Source organism: Fusarium odoratissimum, assembly GCF_000260195.1.
Source record: "Fusarium odoratissimum NRRL 54006 unplaced genomic scaffold supercont1.1, whole genome shotgun sequence".
Taxonomy (NCBI): Eukaryota; Fungi; Ascomycota; class Sordariomycetes; order Hypocreales; family Nectriaceae; genus Fusarium; species Fusarium odoratissimum.
The window spans coordinates 4,251,862-4,266,959 of record NW_022158687.1 but is presented as its reverse complement, the minus strand read 5'-3'; the positions used below and the strand labels follow the sequence as shown (position 1 = coordinate 4,266,959).

Here is a 15,098-nt window from a genome sequence, read left to right as displayed (position 1 = left end):
TCATCCTGTAAATTCTTCTTTTCAACTTAATACTCATAGCCATTCTTCCCCTTGGATTTAGCTGCTCGAGTACGAGGAACAACAACATGATTCTCCTCACAGTTCTATATTTGATAGTAAGGCAACTATCGAGTACACCGGAGCTTTAATAATCTATGACTGACCAACTTTCTTAGCTTAGCCTTGTGCTACTCGTAACGGCAATGTAAGTCTCAGTTTGGTCACGTTAGCAGGTGAAGTCTGACTCTTGTATAGAATTGTCCACGTCCGCAGTTCAAATCTCTCACTCGCGATCTCGCCAACTCTGTCAATTCTTACAGTGGTTCCCCCGGTTCTAGGGTTTCTTAACACAGCTTTCTATCCTAGTATTCGCCGTGCTACTAAGTCGTCTTCTAGCGGCGTAGCTAAGCTTGCTCCTTTGATTGTCCAGGTCCTTCAAGCTCTTATCACCACTATCCTGGCAACACTACTTCTAGAGCGCGCAGTGCCGTCGGAGATGATGGGATGCATGCTCGATAAGAAGTGGATGGGTATGTTTCGTGCTCATGATGCACGAAGTATACGATATATTCAGGATGCGTTTGACTGCTGTGGTCTGAACTCAATCCGAGACCGAGCCTATCCTTTTCCAAATACAGCGCCCAGCAACTGTGCTGAAACATATGGAAGAAGAAGTCCCTGTCGTGAGCCTTGGTCAGGAGCCTTACAGAAACTGTCATTCTTGGACCTCTCTGTCGTCCTCGTCGTCGGGCTAATCCAGGTATGCTGAAACCGAAATTCCAGCTCCGTAAGGATTCAGATACTGATATCAAGTCAAGATACTCGGACTCCTCCTAACCAAAAAAGATTCCAGCTGGTTGAGTAACTGGCGAAACCATGACCGTGGACAATCAGAACAACATCGCGATGGCCGCCGCCCTTTACTGATCGACAGGGAGAGGGATGTCATCGAGGAAGAAGAGACTGCCCCTGAGCGTCCAGAGAGATCATCACCGGGTTACGGGAGTGTACATGAGAATGAATCGGGTTCCAGAGTCGTGCCATCGGCCGTTATCGAACGGAACAACTGGACCGAGGATTAAGTTTACGGCATGAAAGTACAACCGAATTCGAGGGCCAAAATATGAAGCGTCAATGAAGGGCACGAGTTAAATGGGTAGACGCCTGGCTTCTGGCTTGTTGCCGACTGTGATTAGGGGTGTGTAGCGTCGTAATATATATCCTTTGATAGCCTGCCTATCTGTCATCAAGGCCCATGTAGCTCACAATCAGCCCTTGAGTTAGGCAGTCAGCAATAGATCACCAGTCAAATCGAATAGGAACGGGATCATCACAAGATATAAGTCTTGGTGGGTATCGAAAATTAGATATCTCAGATATATCCATATTCTGACATATAAGCCGTAAGGCAACCCGCAGTGCTGGCATCTAGTGGTGTCTATAGTATATGATCGGTTACCTTCCTGCTTCCTTACCCAGCTTCTCCAAAGCAGCCTCATACTCTTCCACTCTCTTTTCATCGATTTCCTCAATCCTTGTTCGCTCAACCTTTTGAGCTCTCTTGACTCCAGCGCCCTTGGCAATCTTGCCCCAGAACCAACCACTCTCATCATCGCCAACGAGTGTCCATGCACATCCTGACCTTCCAGCTCGAGCTGTTCGACCAACTCGGTGAACATAGCCGGCCACACTAGGCGGTAGGTCGTAGTTGATTACGTGGTCAAGGTTGGGAAGATCGATACCACGAGCGACAAGGTCGGAGGCTATGAGGAGGCGAATGGGAGACGAGGCAGTAGAGAAGGCCCGGAGAGTCTTGCGACGGATGTGTGTTGGTGTGGTTGACGTGAGCGTGCCAATGTGGTCTGCCAAGGAGGGATCCAGCAGGGCGAGTAGTCGTGACAAACGAAGTGCAGATTCGTTGGACTTTGTGAAGATAAGAGAAACAGGGATGTGAGACTTAAGTGTGCGTCCCGAGACCTTGAGTTTGGTATTGGTCTCTGTGTCAGAATCCGAGTCAGAAGATGTGTCCGAGCTGGTGTCAGAAGTAGCATCGGAGTCGGAGTCGGAGTCAGAACTGGAGCTTGAGTCAGAACTAGTAGCCGAATCTTCAGCTTCTTCGGCTTTGGGTTCCTCTTCGTCTTTGTTCGGGCTTGCCATAAGCATGTCCTGACTGCGGAGTAGATCAAGTAAGTAGAGGGGTTTGAGATTTGTGTCGTGCACTCTAATTGCATGCTCTTTCAACGATACGGGCAGAGAATGCTCAGCAATCTGGATATCGCCATCGCTCTCCAGAACAATCAGTCGTGGTCTTTGCAGACCCAATTGGTTGAGAAGACTCAGATCTCTTGTGAGCGTGGCACTCAGAATGACCTTACGAACACCAGAAAAGTCCATGTCATGGAAGTCTCGTGCGGTAAACTTATTGATCCGGAACTTTTCCATAACGAGGTCAAGCCAGCCTTGGAAGCTCTGAGCAAGTAGCTTATCCGCCTCATCAACTACCAGCCATCGAACGTAATCCAGGTTGAAGCCCCTTGTTTGTTCCATATGCTCAACCAGTCGTCCAGGAGTGCATATCAGAACATCTATTTTGGAAAGGTAATCAACCACATACCCGTTCATGTGGCTTAATCGAGGGTCTGTGTCCTCCATGTCAAGATCTTGGAGATTTTCTGACGCCGAAAGGCCCCACTTCAGCTGGTTTCGACGTTGTGTCTCCTCTTTTAGCTTCTTGTATGTATCAGGGTCATATCGAAGCTCCTGATCCATGAAGGCTTTCTGCTCGACCTCAAGCGACTGGCTACCAATGGAGATGCCCACTCGCACTCTTTTTCGATCACCACCATCGAATGCCCTAGCGCATAGTTCAAAGGTCTCTTGAGCTTGCTTAACCAGTTCACGTGTTGGTAGCACTACTAGCGCACGCAGCCTCGTGAGACATCCTTGACTGATATCTCGTGCAACAGGCAGGGCATAAGCCAGTGTCTTACCGGAACCGGTCGCGGCAGATATAAGCACGTCTCCGCGTTGCTTGCTTGTTGGCAGCAGGAGAGGGATTGCGGCAGTCTGCACAGCGAAGGCATCTCGGAACCCCTTCTCCTCTAATACTCGACAAGCCTTGGGTATGATATCCAGTTCAGCGAAGGGTGTGCGTGTGTCTTGAGAAACACGGATAGGATCCTCGAGCCAAGAGGGTAGAATCCTGTAGTTCGGCTTTGAGGTCGTCAGAGAGCTAATCGGCTCTGGTTGAGGCAAAGGTTCGAGGCCGTGTAGTTCGCCCTGATCCTCTTCATCCCGTTCGTCCGCGGGCAGCTCACTGGCAAGCTTAAGAGACTTCTCTAGCTTGCTCATGACCGTCTTGTGGCGCTGGTTTGTCTGCAGTTCATCTTCTTGTTCCTCTGCTGGCTCAGTTTCCTTTTCCTTCTTTTTCTTTTCCCTGCGCTTTTGCCTTTTATCTTCCTCGTTTGCTGCTGGTTCGGTAGGTTCAGGGATATTCTCGACCTCTTCGATGGGTTCTGCCGCGTCGGTCATGGATACATCCTCGTTGCGATCTTCATCCTCGGGAGCAGGTCTGTGAGGAACTTCTGATTCTTGCTCTTCATTCTTTGACTTCCTCTTTCTCTTCTCTTTCTTTTCCTTCACATCTCGTTTCGGCTTTTCCTTGTCCTTTGCAGAATCTTCGTCCAAAGTCTGGCTCTCTTCGGGCGTTGCGTCTGCTTCCTTGGGTTTGACCTCGGGAGCCTCTTGCGCGGGCTTGATGTCGTCATCCTCGCGTTCATCATTGGTAGCTCCAGTTCTTCGCTTGCCTCTTCTGACCTTCTTCTTCTTTTTCGGCGCATCTTCTCCATCCTTTTGTGTAGTTGGCTCTTCTGTCTTGGGCTTCTTGCTATCAGGACCTGGTGTTCCTTTGCTCTCATCTGAGGTATCTAATTTGCGCTTGGTATTTTTCGGTGGTGTGTCATCAAAGTATTGAACTTGAGGAGTCTCTATGTGCATGGATTGAGGTATGGGCTTTGCGCTCGGAGGGACGTATCGCGAAAAACTAAAGGCATTCGTTGCAGGAGTAGGAGCAGTGCTGTTTGTAGTTTTTGATGACGAGTGAGGAGGAGAAGCATTCGAGTTGCTTCCACCCTTCGAGTGAGGGACATATCTGGGGTACATTTTCTCGAAAATGCTGTGTAGAATCAATCGCGATGGAGGGGCCTGAAGTGCTTTCAATTCCCAAAATTTTGGGTAGTTCTTGGACTTATTGAGGTTCTGCCGTCTTACACCGCTAAAATCATAAATTGATCCGCTTATTGGGGCGCAGTGGAGGAAACGCTTGAGCGAAACAGGTTAGTCTTATGTTCCTCTCAGAACAACCCAAGCTGGTGCAGAGGTGGCTTCAGTGTTTGGAACATCTTGTTTAAAAGTTTACCTTCTTTAATTGATATCTTCTTTTCATTACCAATATGATATATGATATATGAAATATCTTGAAAATACCGTTGATATTACGCAATTAGTAGAGGCACTACTCTTTCCTTTGTAATACCCTAAAGTCGGTAGCGACCTAGCGACTCCACTGGTATGCTCGCACCCTGCTCAGCTCGCTCAAGCATTGAACTTACTCTGTATGTAGTTGCTTGGAGTACAAGATGAGAATACGACAGACATCTCATCCACAATAACCAATACTAACAAACGTCTTCAATTGAACACAAATGTTATAAGCCTCAGCAAGTGCTGACCTCGGTACACACAATCAAGGTTCCAGTCATGCTGCATCCCCCTTTTCATCCTCAACCGCCATCATGACACGCCGCACGTACAATATCGCCATGGTTAGCGACTTCTTCTTCCCGCAACCAGGAGGCATCGAATCTCACATTTACCAACTCGCTACGAAGCTTGTCGACCGTGGCCACAAAGTCATCATCATAACTCATGCCTACGACGACCGGAAGGGCGTGCGGTACCTCACAAACGGCGTCAAGGTCTATCACGTTCCTTTCCTCGTCATCTATCGTTCGGCAACATTTCCAACGGTCTTTTCGTTCTTCCCCATTTTCAGAAATATTTGCATTCGTGAGCGCATCGAGATTGTGCATGGCCATGGCAGCCTCAGCAGTCTATGCCATGAAGCTATCTTGCATGCTCGTACCATGGGGTTACGTACTGTTTTTACAGATCATTCACTCTTTGGCTTTGCCGACGCTGGAACAATTCTCACAAACAAGCTCCTCAAGTTTACTTTGAGTGATGTTGATCATAGCATTTGTGTCAGCCATACATGGTAAGATAGCAATCCATTGAACGAACTATAGTAGCATTTAATGACGAGTCTTAGTAAGGAAAACACGGTCCTTCGCGCATCACTCGATCCAGTCATGGTCTCTGTGATACCAAACGCTGTTGTTGCAGAAAATTTTCGTCCCAAGGACGTCCCAGCGTCACCGTCTCCCCAAGCCACGATTTTTGGCTCAGAAGGACCTGTCTATCCTCCACCTCAGCGTATCGGACCTCGCGATACCATCACAATCGTCGTTATTTCGCGCTTGTTCTACAATAAAGGCACTGACCTCCTCATTGCCTCTATTCCACGTGTGTTGGAAAATCATCCAAACACCCGCTTTATCATTGCAGGCTCCGGCCCTAAAGCCATCGACCTTGAACAAATGATCGAAACAAACGTGCTCCAGGATCGTGTCGAGATGCTCGGTCCCATCCGTCACGAAGAAGTTAGAGATGTCATGGTTCGAGGCCACATTTACCTCCACCCATCTCTTACCGAGGCTTTCGGAACTGTCATTGTTGAAGCCGCCAGCTGCGGGCTTTATGTCGTGTGTACACAGGTTGGAGGCATCCCAGAAGTCCTCCCCTCGCATATGACGACATTCGCCAAACCAGAAGAAGACGATATTGTCCTCGCCACAAGCAAAGCCATCAGTGCGATGCGTGCCGGAAAGATTCGTACCGAGAAATTTCACGAGCAAGTCAAAAAGATGTACTCATGGCAAAATGTCGCTCTGCGCACGGAGCGCGTCTACGACGGCATTTCGGGCACCATCCCCGAGGACGAATTCTACGGTGTTGATACATCAGGCTACGGTAGCCGTATACGCAATTTTGCTCTTATAGATCGTCTAAAGCGCTACTATGGTTGTGGTATCTGGGCTGGAAAGCTCTTCTGTCTTTGTTGTGTTGTGGATTACCTCTTTTTCCTGTTTCTAGAGTGGTGGTTTCCGAGGGACAACATTGATATATGCCCCGACTGGCCTCGCAAGAGACCTGCCGATGATGATGCAAGTTCCAAGAAGGGTGCACATAGTAATCGGTCAAGCACATCACAAGGGGCTCCGAAGCTCGAATAATTCCGGCACTTTCGACCTGATGATGGCATGATGACACTTGAATATTGGCAAAGGCGCAGGGAGTTTACCGCAGTGTGATCGGGCATGTCACCGACCCATGATAAGGGTATGAATTACGCATGAAAGAGGCCTCAGTCAAAGTGACATGAGTCTGGATCGGTTGGTGATTATCAAGGGGCTAGCTATTCTAGACGCTGTACACAATAATAATAATAAAAATTACATGCTGCTTCCCTTTGCAGTTTATGAAGCCGAAATTCACAAGGAAGACATAGTGATCTTTCAAATTGGTGCAGATCAAGACGATCAGCCCCGGGCTCCAATGCGACGCCTTTTGGCTGTTACAGTCTCACGTTCACCCTCATCTTCGTCGTCGCCCGTTTCCTCAGCGGGGGTAGCGACGCTAGCTGGACGGACAGCCGAAGGCGGAGGCGCGCTACGCTCCTTTTCTGCACTTCGTAGATCACCTAAGAGCTTCTCAACCTCAACAAACATGCTGCGGGTATTTTTTACAACGCCATTCTCGTCGAGGCGGTAGCCCACTACTTCTTCTTCCTCCTCGTCCTGAGAGCGTTTCATAAAACCAGACCCAGGACCGCGATCGGGGTCAGCATTGTACATGATGGCGTTGCAGAACATGTGGACAAGTTCGCGCTCAAGCTGGGCGCTGTTGATAATGCCTTTTGGAGGAACAAGCTCGTCAGATATAGGTAGCCACACGTGCGCAGTACCAGGATCACCGCCGGGAAGACTGGCTGCAGCCTGGACAGCCGCCTTATTCCCATGCTTGATAGCAGACCGGATGGATGTTATATCTTGAGGCTGCAGCACAATCTGGCGATAATTTGGCGCGTCCTTCTCACGAAGCCTGGTGGCAAACATGTTCGCATCGCGATGGCTAGAAATCTGATCCAGAGCAGATGACGAAACTTTAGTGAAACCTCGCGTCCAAAGGACTTGAGTTGTCTCGGGTGGCGGGTTAACCGGTGTAACTTGTCTTTTTCTTTTGTGGAGGCGCGAAGAGACACTACCAGGAGTCATGATCTGAGGCCGACCAGGGACGCTCTCATCAGCGGTAGTATCGCCTGTGTCTTCGGTGGGCCGAGGTGTAGCATCTTCATCCTTAATCTTGGGTGCTGATTCACTTGTTTGAGTCGCAGGCTCATCAGTGTGAGAGAGGATAGACTGGCTTCGCCTGGATCGAGTGAGAGAAGGTGTGGAACTAACTGCACGAGCCTTCTGCCCGGCTCTGGCAGACCGGCCGCGCGCAGACTTAGAGACGGTCTGTTCGAGTTTCGAAGCTGCTTTGGGTGCTTGCTTTCTTAAAGGCCTTGGTGTTGACCCAGCAGAGCTCGGTAACGTTGCGGGCTTTTGAGGAGGACTGACTGGCTCAAAGGCTGGACTTTGAGGTGCCACGCTCATATGACTAGGACCGGGAGTAGACGGAGTGGAATGTGGAGCCCATTTTGTTCCAAACCCGTGAGTAACGTGAGTGGGTGTTGCTGAGATGGGCGTGTGCGGTGCCGATGGCACCCCAAGCTTCTTGACCGGGGTATTTAGAGCCTGGCGAATGATGTGGCCCAAAACGCCAGGTCGTGGAGGTTGATTAGCATACTGCGATGATTGAGCCTTATCAGCTTTAGATGCCAATGGCACAGGAGAGCTGACGGGTGAGCCATGCTGAGGAGGTTGAGGTTGATATCCAAGCGGCCAGCGTTGCTGAGGAGGGGCAATGGAGCTTGCACTTGCTGTAAGAGGAGCTGGGGAGCCTGCGGCAATCTGTCGGACCTGCTGAGTCTGCCCTTGGGGGGGCTGGATAGAGCGAGGATGTGGCACGGGCGTTGTGGAAGACGGACGGGCATGGGGTGCTTGGCCTCCGGGCGACTCTGCAACTGGCCGTGGAGGTGCCGGCTGTAAGGGAGGGGCTAGCTGACCAGCATGCTGAGGCGGTGCCAGGCCTGGTTTTGTTGAATTTGGCCGTGGCTTCTGCTGATGCTGTTGTGGCAAAGACTGAGGCTGAGCATGGGTGACAGGTTGAGTTTGCGAAGATTGTTGAGCCTGAGCATGCTGTGCGTGTGTAGGCGTTTGGATTCTTTGGATTTGTTGAGTATGTTGTGTCGGCGTAGCGTGCTGAGCCCGAGGAGTGTGGGGAGCTGGCGGCGTTGGTGGTGGTGGTGGCTGAATAACCTGGGGAGGGTGAGGGCGTTGTTGATGATGAGTTTGAGCTTGAGACTGTGTCTGGGGAGGTTGTGGAGCAACAGAATGTGGCCGAGCCTGCTGGGGCGTTTGAGGATGAGATAATGGTTGAGCACCAGGTTTGGGAGAGAATTGGGCAGTTTGTTGAGGGTACCAATGCTGTTGTGATGGTACCTGCTGTGGGTGTTGTTGTTGGGGATGTTGTTGTAGATGCTGTTGTTGCTGCGCTGGCGGGAGAGCTGTTGGTCCTTGGGCAACGGGTGATTGAACCTGTCGAGGAGGGGGTGTAGCTGTCTGTGGTGGTTGATAAGGTTTCTCCCACTTCAGAGCAGCTCCTGGAGCCGCATTGCCATCCTTCAGCTTGGCCCCGTTCTCTGGTCTAGGAGTAGGACTCTGCTTAAGAGGTTGTGGCGCCTGTAATGGTCGTGGTGTTGTCTGAGGGACACCTGCTGGAGGCTGAAGCACCGACCCGCTAGAATTCGGCGGAGTTGGTGAGGTTGAAGGTCGGATCGATGCCGTTGTAGTGGGCATGTGGCTAGGCGGTGCAACTGTTGTTTGTGTGTTGTGAGGGACAAGCGGTTTGGGCGGGATCACAGGCGTCTGTTGTGTTGGACCTCTTCGAACGGGTGCCGCCGAGCTTGTTGCCATAGCAGGTGAGGATGTTGACCCATTAGGCGCAACGGAAGACTTCTGATCACGAGCAGCAAGTACGGGTGTCCCATTCTGGCTCGCGACTCTAGCGCGTCGTTCTCGTTCGAATCGCTCCATTGCTTGAATTTCCTTCTGGGACGTCTCGAAGCTCCGCTCATCCTCTCGAATTTGCGCGACGGTATTATCCTTATATCGCTCATATAGGCGATCCATAAGCAGAGGGATTCTGTCAACATGTTCGTAAATCTCCTTAAGTGTTGGCAAAGGTGGGCTCCCGAGCTTTCGTTTTCGCGAGTTGGGTGATGTTGTCGGATCGTCGGTCGCAGCCTTCTCATGTTCACCCCTCAGTTCATCCCCCAAGAGTCGCAGAAACAGATGTTGAAGCGCATCAGGTCTTAATCGTGCGGGATCATAAGTAGATCCCTCCTTGATGAGCGCGTTGTTGATGAGTTGCTCAGAGATACGCGCGAAGACCCCATTGTCGAATCCTTGGGCTACCAACGACTGGAATAATAGCAGCGACTCGAGGGGCGTGTGGAAGGCTGGTTGATTCATGCCCCGCGGTCCACCTCGCCAGCTATCCAAGGGGCCTTCACGTCGAGCAAGAAGATGGACTGGCGCCACGGTCTATGGTACTCTAGTTAGGCGTCTGTCGCGACACAGGTACGGCTACGTCATGGTCGGGGTTCTATCAATCAAACACGTACAGGCAACCTTAATCACTGACTCCAGAACCGTCTATGGCGACCTCTAGTCCTTTCATCGGGTGCGTTGGGCTTCTTGGGCTTCTTGTTGCGAAACGCGCTCGATCGTCGAACCAATGGTGTAGTAATTTTTTGCTCGTCTGGGCGATCCGTCTGTTAGAATATCACGTGATTTAAATCGCCGATAATGTTGATTGATGGTTGATTTCGATGATGCAGGGAAGAAAAATTGGGCTGAGTTCGTCCAAGCTACATTGACGCTAAAGCCTGGCTCAGCACGTGATACCCCTGAACGCCAACACGTAACAGGCGCGGCAAGCGATCATGTAAAACGAGAGATATGGTTTCTGGTCACGCAATATATCAACTTTACGAAAGTTTCACCTGAATTCGTTGGTTAATGCGAGAAGAGTATTTGGGCGCCTGATCACGTCCATTGCGTTGGCAAGAAGTGCTGATTTTGGCTATGATAAAGGATTATTATATCCCTGACAAAGTAACAGTAAAACTCCAGACCCATGGTATCATATTGGAACTTGGCAGCAAGATACACTAGATGCTTGCCTTATTCCCCCGCTGCCCATCCCATAAAATCCACCACCATTTAACGCCGTTGCCCTCTTGAATTAAGTATAGCAAGAAAAAAAGAAAGTAGTCCTTCATGAACGGGCAAGGACAAAACCTTAAGGAGAAAGCGAACTTGAGGATCCATTAACACTGCGCCTGGCCTCCTCATCTGGGCTATCTCCGTCTCGACTGTCTCCATCCTTTTCAGTTGGAGATCTTGGCTGGTAGCTGAGACGCAGCTTTTCGTCCAGTAATGTGACTAGTCTCTCTGAGTATTGATCCAGAAGACCACTGAGGACCGTCTCGTTCATGGCTCTGCTCCGAATAGCCCGGTCACCGAGAGCTGCTGCCGTCAGTCGCAACTCCTGATCTAGCTCTGTCAGATTTTCTTGGCTAATCGGCTCTGAGGAAGCAAGCTTCTTCCTGTATGATCTAAGTTGACGGCAGGTTTGTTCTGTCGCCATATTTAACGAGCCAAAGCCTCGCAAGTTTGATGAGGATGTCTTTTTGCGTGCACTTGTGCCTAGAGTTGGAAGAGAAGGTCGTCTGGTGACCTTTCCCTTTGGAGACACTGGGGGACTATTCCGCGGGTCAGCGGAAGGTCGTCTTGATGGCGTATCTTCTGCCAATGTGCTACTAGGACTTGTTGGGAGCCCTTGTGTAGGTGTTCTGACGCTAGCAGCCAGGTTGAATCGCGAAGTCCTCCGCTGTAGTGTTCGGGGTGGGGATCTCCGACCAGATGTTGGCGAAGGTCGTTGGAATTCAGCTAGCTCAGCCTTCGACAAGACCCTGCGAAGTGGCGGTCGTCCTGATACAGAGTCCTTGGCGGGCGACGGCTCTCTACTCGTGGAACCAGGCAGAGAATCATTTAAATCCAGACCCCATATCATCATTGTTCCATCTGATGCAACACTCACAACCTTGCGGCTTCCATCATCATTTTCGATAAGGCAAACACCGTTGATCGCTTCGGTGTGACCCCATTCTCGGTCCAAGAAGCTCCCTGTCTGGGCATCGTATAGTCGAATGGACTTGTCTGTGTTGGATGTTCCGAGGAGGAAGTCTTGGTCTTTGGGGGGCCATTGCCCAAAACAGAGCGAGTCAAGAACAGCCGACTCGCCTTTTGTCTCGTCTTGACATTTGAAGCAAGAGATCTTACGCCCCGTGTTGAGTTCATATTGGCAAATAGACCGATCTAGTAAAGAGACAAAGACAGTTCTTTGGCCCATACCCAAAACCATCGAGCTAGGCGAGGCTCGGAGAGAAATTACTCTGGAAGGGATAGCGGCAACTGAATCGGGGTCGCCCTCTTTTGTGATGATATCGTAAATTTGTAATGTTCGGTCAAATGAACAGGTTAGCACCTTGTCTTCGGACGGAATCATAACCTGTACGACCTTCGCAGCGAATTCCAATGTCTGAAAATGCTCAATGGAGCCGACTGCAGTCCGGTGGAAGAGCTGTGCAGTTCTGTCTCGTCCACAAGACGCCATGAGAAATTTACCATCCCTGTCATAGACACTGACGGATCGACAATCGGCTGTATGTGCCTTGATGTCTAAAACGGCTTCTTTTGTGGCGATGTCCGTCATTCGTAACACGCCCATTCTATCGGCGGAAATAAGAAGTTTAGCATCATTCGTTGCACGGGCGCAGGTCAGTTGATTGACCGGGTCCAGTTCGTTTTCTGGTTCAGTCATTCCAATTGGTACATCAATTGAGGCTTTGACTTGACCTTCCAATGTCCAGAAGGAAACATTCCCAGAAACTGTCCATGTCAAAAACGAAGCGTTCAGATCATTTGGTCGCTCCAGGACCTGTATGCCTGTAACAGACTGTCCATGACCAGGGATAGGAATGCTGGCCACTGCCTTGGTGTTCTTGCCAGGCACATGGTCTGAGCTCCAGATGTCAATGGACTGTTGCGAGTCAATGGTGACAAGCTTGTTTGCCAGAAAACCCAGGGCAACTTGTCCTGTAGGGCAGAAGGTAGTCTCTTTTATACACGCGGACGGCGGTTGAGCGTCCAAAACAGCTTCAATGTCAAGTACGGCAAAATGGCCATGTCTACCACCAACGTAGGCAATATTGTCCTTGACAGCAATAGTCGAGATGGAGAAGTCCAAACCAAGGACCTTCTGCAATTTCATCTGTCTGTCGTCCTCCGCCATGATACATACACCACCCGTTTCCGAGCAAATGATGAGGCTAGAGTTTTTAACGACAGCAGCGCAAGTAAAAGTATCCTCCAAGAGAGGTCCTAGCAGGATGTTACGCCCTGGTAGGGTTCTTTGAGAGGGTGGAGTAGAGGCCGGCTGTTCACTGAAGAACTTCTGCTTCGTAGGCGAAATAGTCGGGCCATCATCAGGTTTCCACATCTTGACATGGCGGACGCCAAATGTGATGAGAGAATTGCCCATCCATACCATGTCTTTCACATATGATGTGCATCGGTTTTGTTTATAAAGTCTAGCCGCGCCTGTTCGAGGGTCGACCTTCCAGATATAGAGAAATCCGTCGTTGGCGGCTCCTAGAGACGCAAGATATTGGGTGTCTGCAGACCACGCAACACAATTGACCCCAAAAGCATGTTCGCTGATCGATATAAGAGGGCTGTCAGAAGAAGTATCATGTAAGCTAAAAACCAGAACTCGTGGGGAGTATCCAGTCTCGCCAACAGCTAAATATTTTCCATCGCGGCTTAACGCAAGGCATGTTGCAGCCTTGATCCGCTCGCGACTCGTCCAGGTATTGCTAGGAGACTCGTTCCAATCGGACGAAGTGTGCGGTGAGTTAGGGAACCGCGGGCCTACACGTCCCCGACTGTCGTTCGCCTTTGGTGTTCCCGAGGGAGTCGTGGGTGTGTTTTGGAAGGTTGCTACGGAATAGAGTGGGACGGCGGTCGGTCGGGCTCGGTAGAAACGTTGAGTGTGATTATCGCCATTAACATCCACCACCACAACAGCACCTCCAGCTATGTATGCAAAGACAGACGGGAGAGTATCGAACCCTGTTGGAGAGGAACATGTTGTGCCAATGACACGCTGGAGGGAGAGCTTCGAGGCATCGTGTGCGCGACCACGCATAGGCGACCTAGAGGATCTAGAAGGGCGAGCCAGAAAGGGAGAGTTGGAAGGAGTGAGTTTCAAACGACCGTTGGAAGGTGTCGCAGCCATGTTTCCTCCATTGACACTTGATGATGTTATTTTGGTGGGTTTGTCGTCGAGAAGATTGTCTAGTGTGGATTTAGATGGTGTAATGGTGAAGTATCAGAAAGTGGTGCTAGTATCAGAAGCGCAAGCACCGAAGGCTTGAAAGAGCGACGAGAACACCGAAAATTTTTCCTTTATGATATAAGAGCAACAGTAGAACTAAAGAATGAACAACCAATTCCCATTGCCCACGAACAAAAGAGCAACAGAAGCAGGATGATGTTTGCAAAAGTGGATGGCGGGCGGTGTAAGTCGGGAAGCTGCTGCGGGCCTGCGGGGGCTAATGGCAGCGAGATTCAGAAAGCAAGAGATGGAAATATGTAAGGCTGCGGATGAGGCGTCAGTTGCTGTAGCGGAGAGGTCGGGATAGCGACCTCTTTAGAGCGAGTTAGCAACTTACAATGACTGGCAAAGTTGGTTAGTGAGCGACAAAGAAGATTGAAAATAATAGCAACATTGGATCTCCCAACGAAAGCGGTTGGTGAGGAGGAAAGGAAAGAGAAAGAAGGTTCGCACCAGCTTGTGGGATGGAATGCTGATGACTCTCATTCAACCCAACCCCCAGGCCATTCCCTTCCCGTCAATATCATAGTCTAATCATACCTATCAAAGACCAAGTCCAAACTCCATGTCCTCGGTGGGCGCCTAACAGTTGTTCTGCTGGGTTGTTTACATGGACCCTTGTCTGTTCGTTGTCCAGGGGCCTTGTTGCTTTGATGAGAGCCAAGTCCCTGACGTTTATCTCACGGGCTGTTCTTTGGTATCGGCAATGGTCTGAGCAAGCTGATTCTTGGCGGCTTGATCCTTGCCGTCTAGCCTTCCCGTTAGTGGCTGTCACCTCACAATCACTTCAGGCCAGGACGGTGGTAAATATTGAACCTAGAGTCTTTGTTGGTGACAATGATGTTAAACCCCTGGATACGTTCCCAGCTCTTATGTCTTATGTTTACGCGATAATCGTGATTTCTCAGCTACTATGCAAAGACCCTTTCCTTCAAATTGACAAGAAAAATCAGTTTGAGCCGTATGATGATCCCTCTCTCGCTCTCTGTGTTCTCGCAATACCCCATCTCGTTGTCGAGCCAGCAGCCACTATTAGCGACCAGCTGATCCATTATCAATAACAACAACAACACACCAGAGAGCCACATCTGTATCTACACCAAAATAAACCAAAGAAGCAAATTCCACTAAGAAATTTTCTTCCCTGGGAAGCAGCCTTACTTATTCGTCTATAGTCGTCAACCGCTTGTCTAATCCCGGTCCTTGGCGAAATGAGGATATACCCAGCCCCGTCCCGTTCTACCAGCCCTGTATCTTTAGTCTTGCCTTCAGCTATTCTGAGCTTATGATGTTTGTGCCATTTAATTCTGATCTGTCTCACTCATTCTTATCTCGGTTTAGAGTCCTAGCAT

The 15,098-nt window shown here is 50.0% G+C and overlaps 5 protein-coding genes across 5 annotated transcripts; 2 read left to right on the top strand and 3 right to left on the bottom strand.

The window, feature by feature from the left end:
* The first annotated feature begins 6 nt into the window (after positions 1-6).
* Positions 7-1,326, top strand: FOIG_01490 (uncharacterized protein). Its single transcript, XM_031198405.1, has 4 exons — positions 7-116; positions 177-205; positions 256-760; positions 819-1,326. Exons 1-4 carry the CDS (start codon positions 87-89, stop codon positions 1,080-1,082), a joined length of 828 nt encoding a protein of 275 aa, XP_031074172.1. The 5' UTR covers positions 7-86; the 3' UTR covers positions 1,083-1,326.
* FOIG_01489 (uncharacterized protein) lies at positions 1,286-4,233 on the bottom strand. The gene has a single exon (XM_031198404.1). The coding sequence runs from the start codon at positions 4,159-4,161 to the stop codon at positions 1,456-1,458; it is 2,706 nt and encodes a 901-aa protein (XP_031074171.1). The 5' UTR covers positions 4,162-4,233; the 3' UTR covers positions 1,286-1,455.
* A 114-nt stretch (positions 4,234-4,347) lies between these two features.
* On the top strand, positions 4,348-9,878 carry FOIG_01488 (phosphatidylinositol N-acetylglucosaminyltransferase gpi3 subunit). Its single transcript, XM_031198403.1, has 3 exons — positions 4,348-4,567; positions 4,622-5,275; positions 5,330-9,878. Exons 2-3 carry the CDS (start codon positions 4,794-4,796, stop codon positions 6,351-6,353), a joined length of 1,506 nt encoding a protein of 501 aa, XP_031074170.1. The 5' UTR covers positions 4,348-4,567; positions 4,622-4,793; the 3' UTR covers positions 6,354-9,878.
* On the bottom strand, positions 5,336-10,124 carry FOIG_01487 (uncharacterized protein). Its single transcript, XM_031198402.1, has 2 exons — positions 9,908-10,124; positions 5,336-9,827 (listed from the first exon to the last, which is right to left on the bottom strand). The coding sequence occupies exon 2, from the start codon at positions 9,753-9,755 to the stop codon at positions 6,660-6,662; it is 3,096 nt and encodes a 1,031-aa protein (XP_031074169.1). The 5' UTR covers positions 9,756-9,827; positions 9,908-10,124; the 3' UTR covers positions 5,336-6,659.
* Positions 10,125-10,251: 127 nt separating this feature from the next.
* Positions 10,252-14,497, bottom strand: FOIG_01486 (uncharacterized protein). The gene is made up of 2 exons (XM_031198401.1): positions 14,084-14,497; positions 10,252-14,009 (listed from the first exon to the last, which is right to left on the bottom strand). Exon 2 carries the CDS (start codon positions 13,645-13,647, stop codon positions 10,588-10,590), a length of 3,060 nt encoding a protein of 1,019 aa, XP_031074168.1. The 5' UTR covers positions 13,648-14,009; positions 14,084-14,497; the 3' UTR covers positions 10,252-10,587.
* Positions 14,498-15,098: the final 601 nt, after the last annotated feature.

Excerpts from the sequence above, each read along its gene's own strand:
- FOIG_01488 (XM_031198403.1), top strand. The coding sequence starts at position 4,794 with ATGACACGCCGCACGTACAATATCGCCATGGTTAGCGACTTCTTCTTC. Across the intron at positions 5,276-5,329 it reads ATTTGTGTCAGCCATACATG|TAAGGAAAACACGGTCCTTC; the intron begins GTAAGATAGCAA and ends GACGAGTCTTAG.
- FOIG_01487 (XM_031198402.1), bottom strand. The coding sequence starts at position 9,755 with ATGAATCAACCAGCCTTCCACACGCCCCTCGAGTCGCTGCTATTATTC.
- FOIG_01489 (XM_031198404.1), bottom strand. The coding sequence starts at position 4,161 with ATGTACCCCAGATATGTCCCTCACTCGAAGGGTGGAAGCAACTCGAAT.
- FOIG_01486 (XM_031198401.1), bottom strand. The coding sequence starts at position 13,647 with ATGGCTGCGACACCTTCCAACGGTCGTTTGAAACTCACTCCTTCCAAC.
- FOIG_01490 (XM_031198405.1), top strand. The coding sequence starts at position 87 with ATGATTCTCCTCACAGTTCTATATTTGATA. Across the intron at positions 206-255 it reads GTGCTACTCGTAACGGCAAT|AATTGTCCACGTCCGCAGTT; the intron begins GTAAGTCTCAGT and ends ACTCTTGTATAG. Across the intron at positions 761-818 it reads TCGTCGTCGGGCTAATCCAG|ATACTCGGACTCCTCCTAAC; the intron begins GTATGCTGAAAC and ends TATCAAGTCAAG.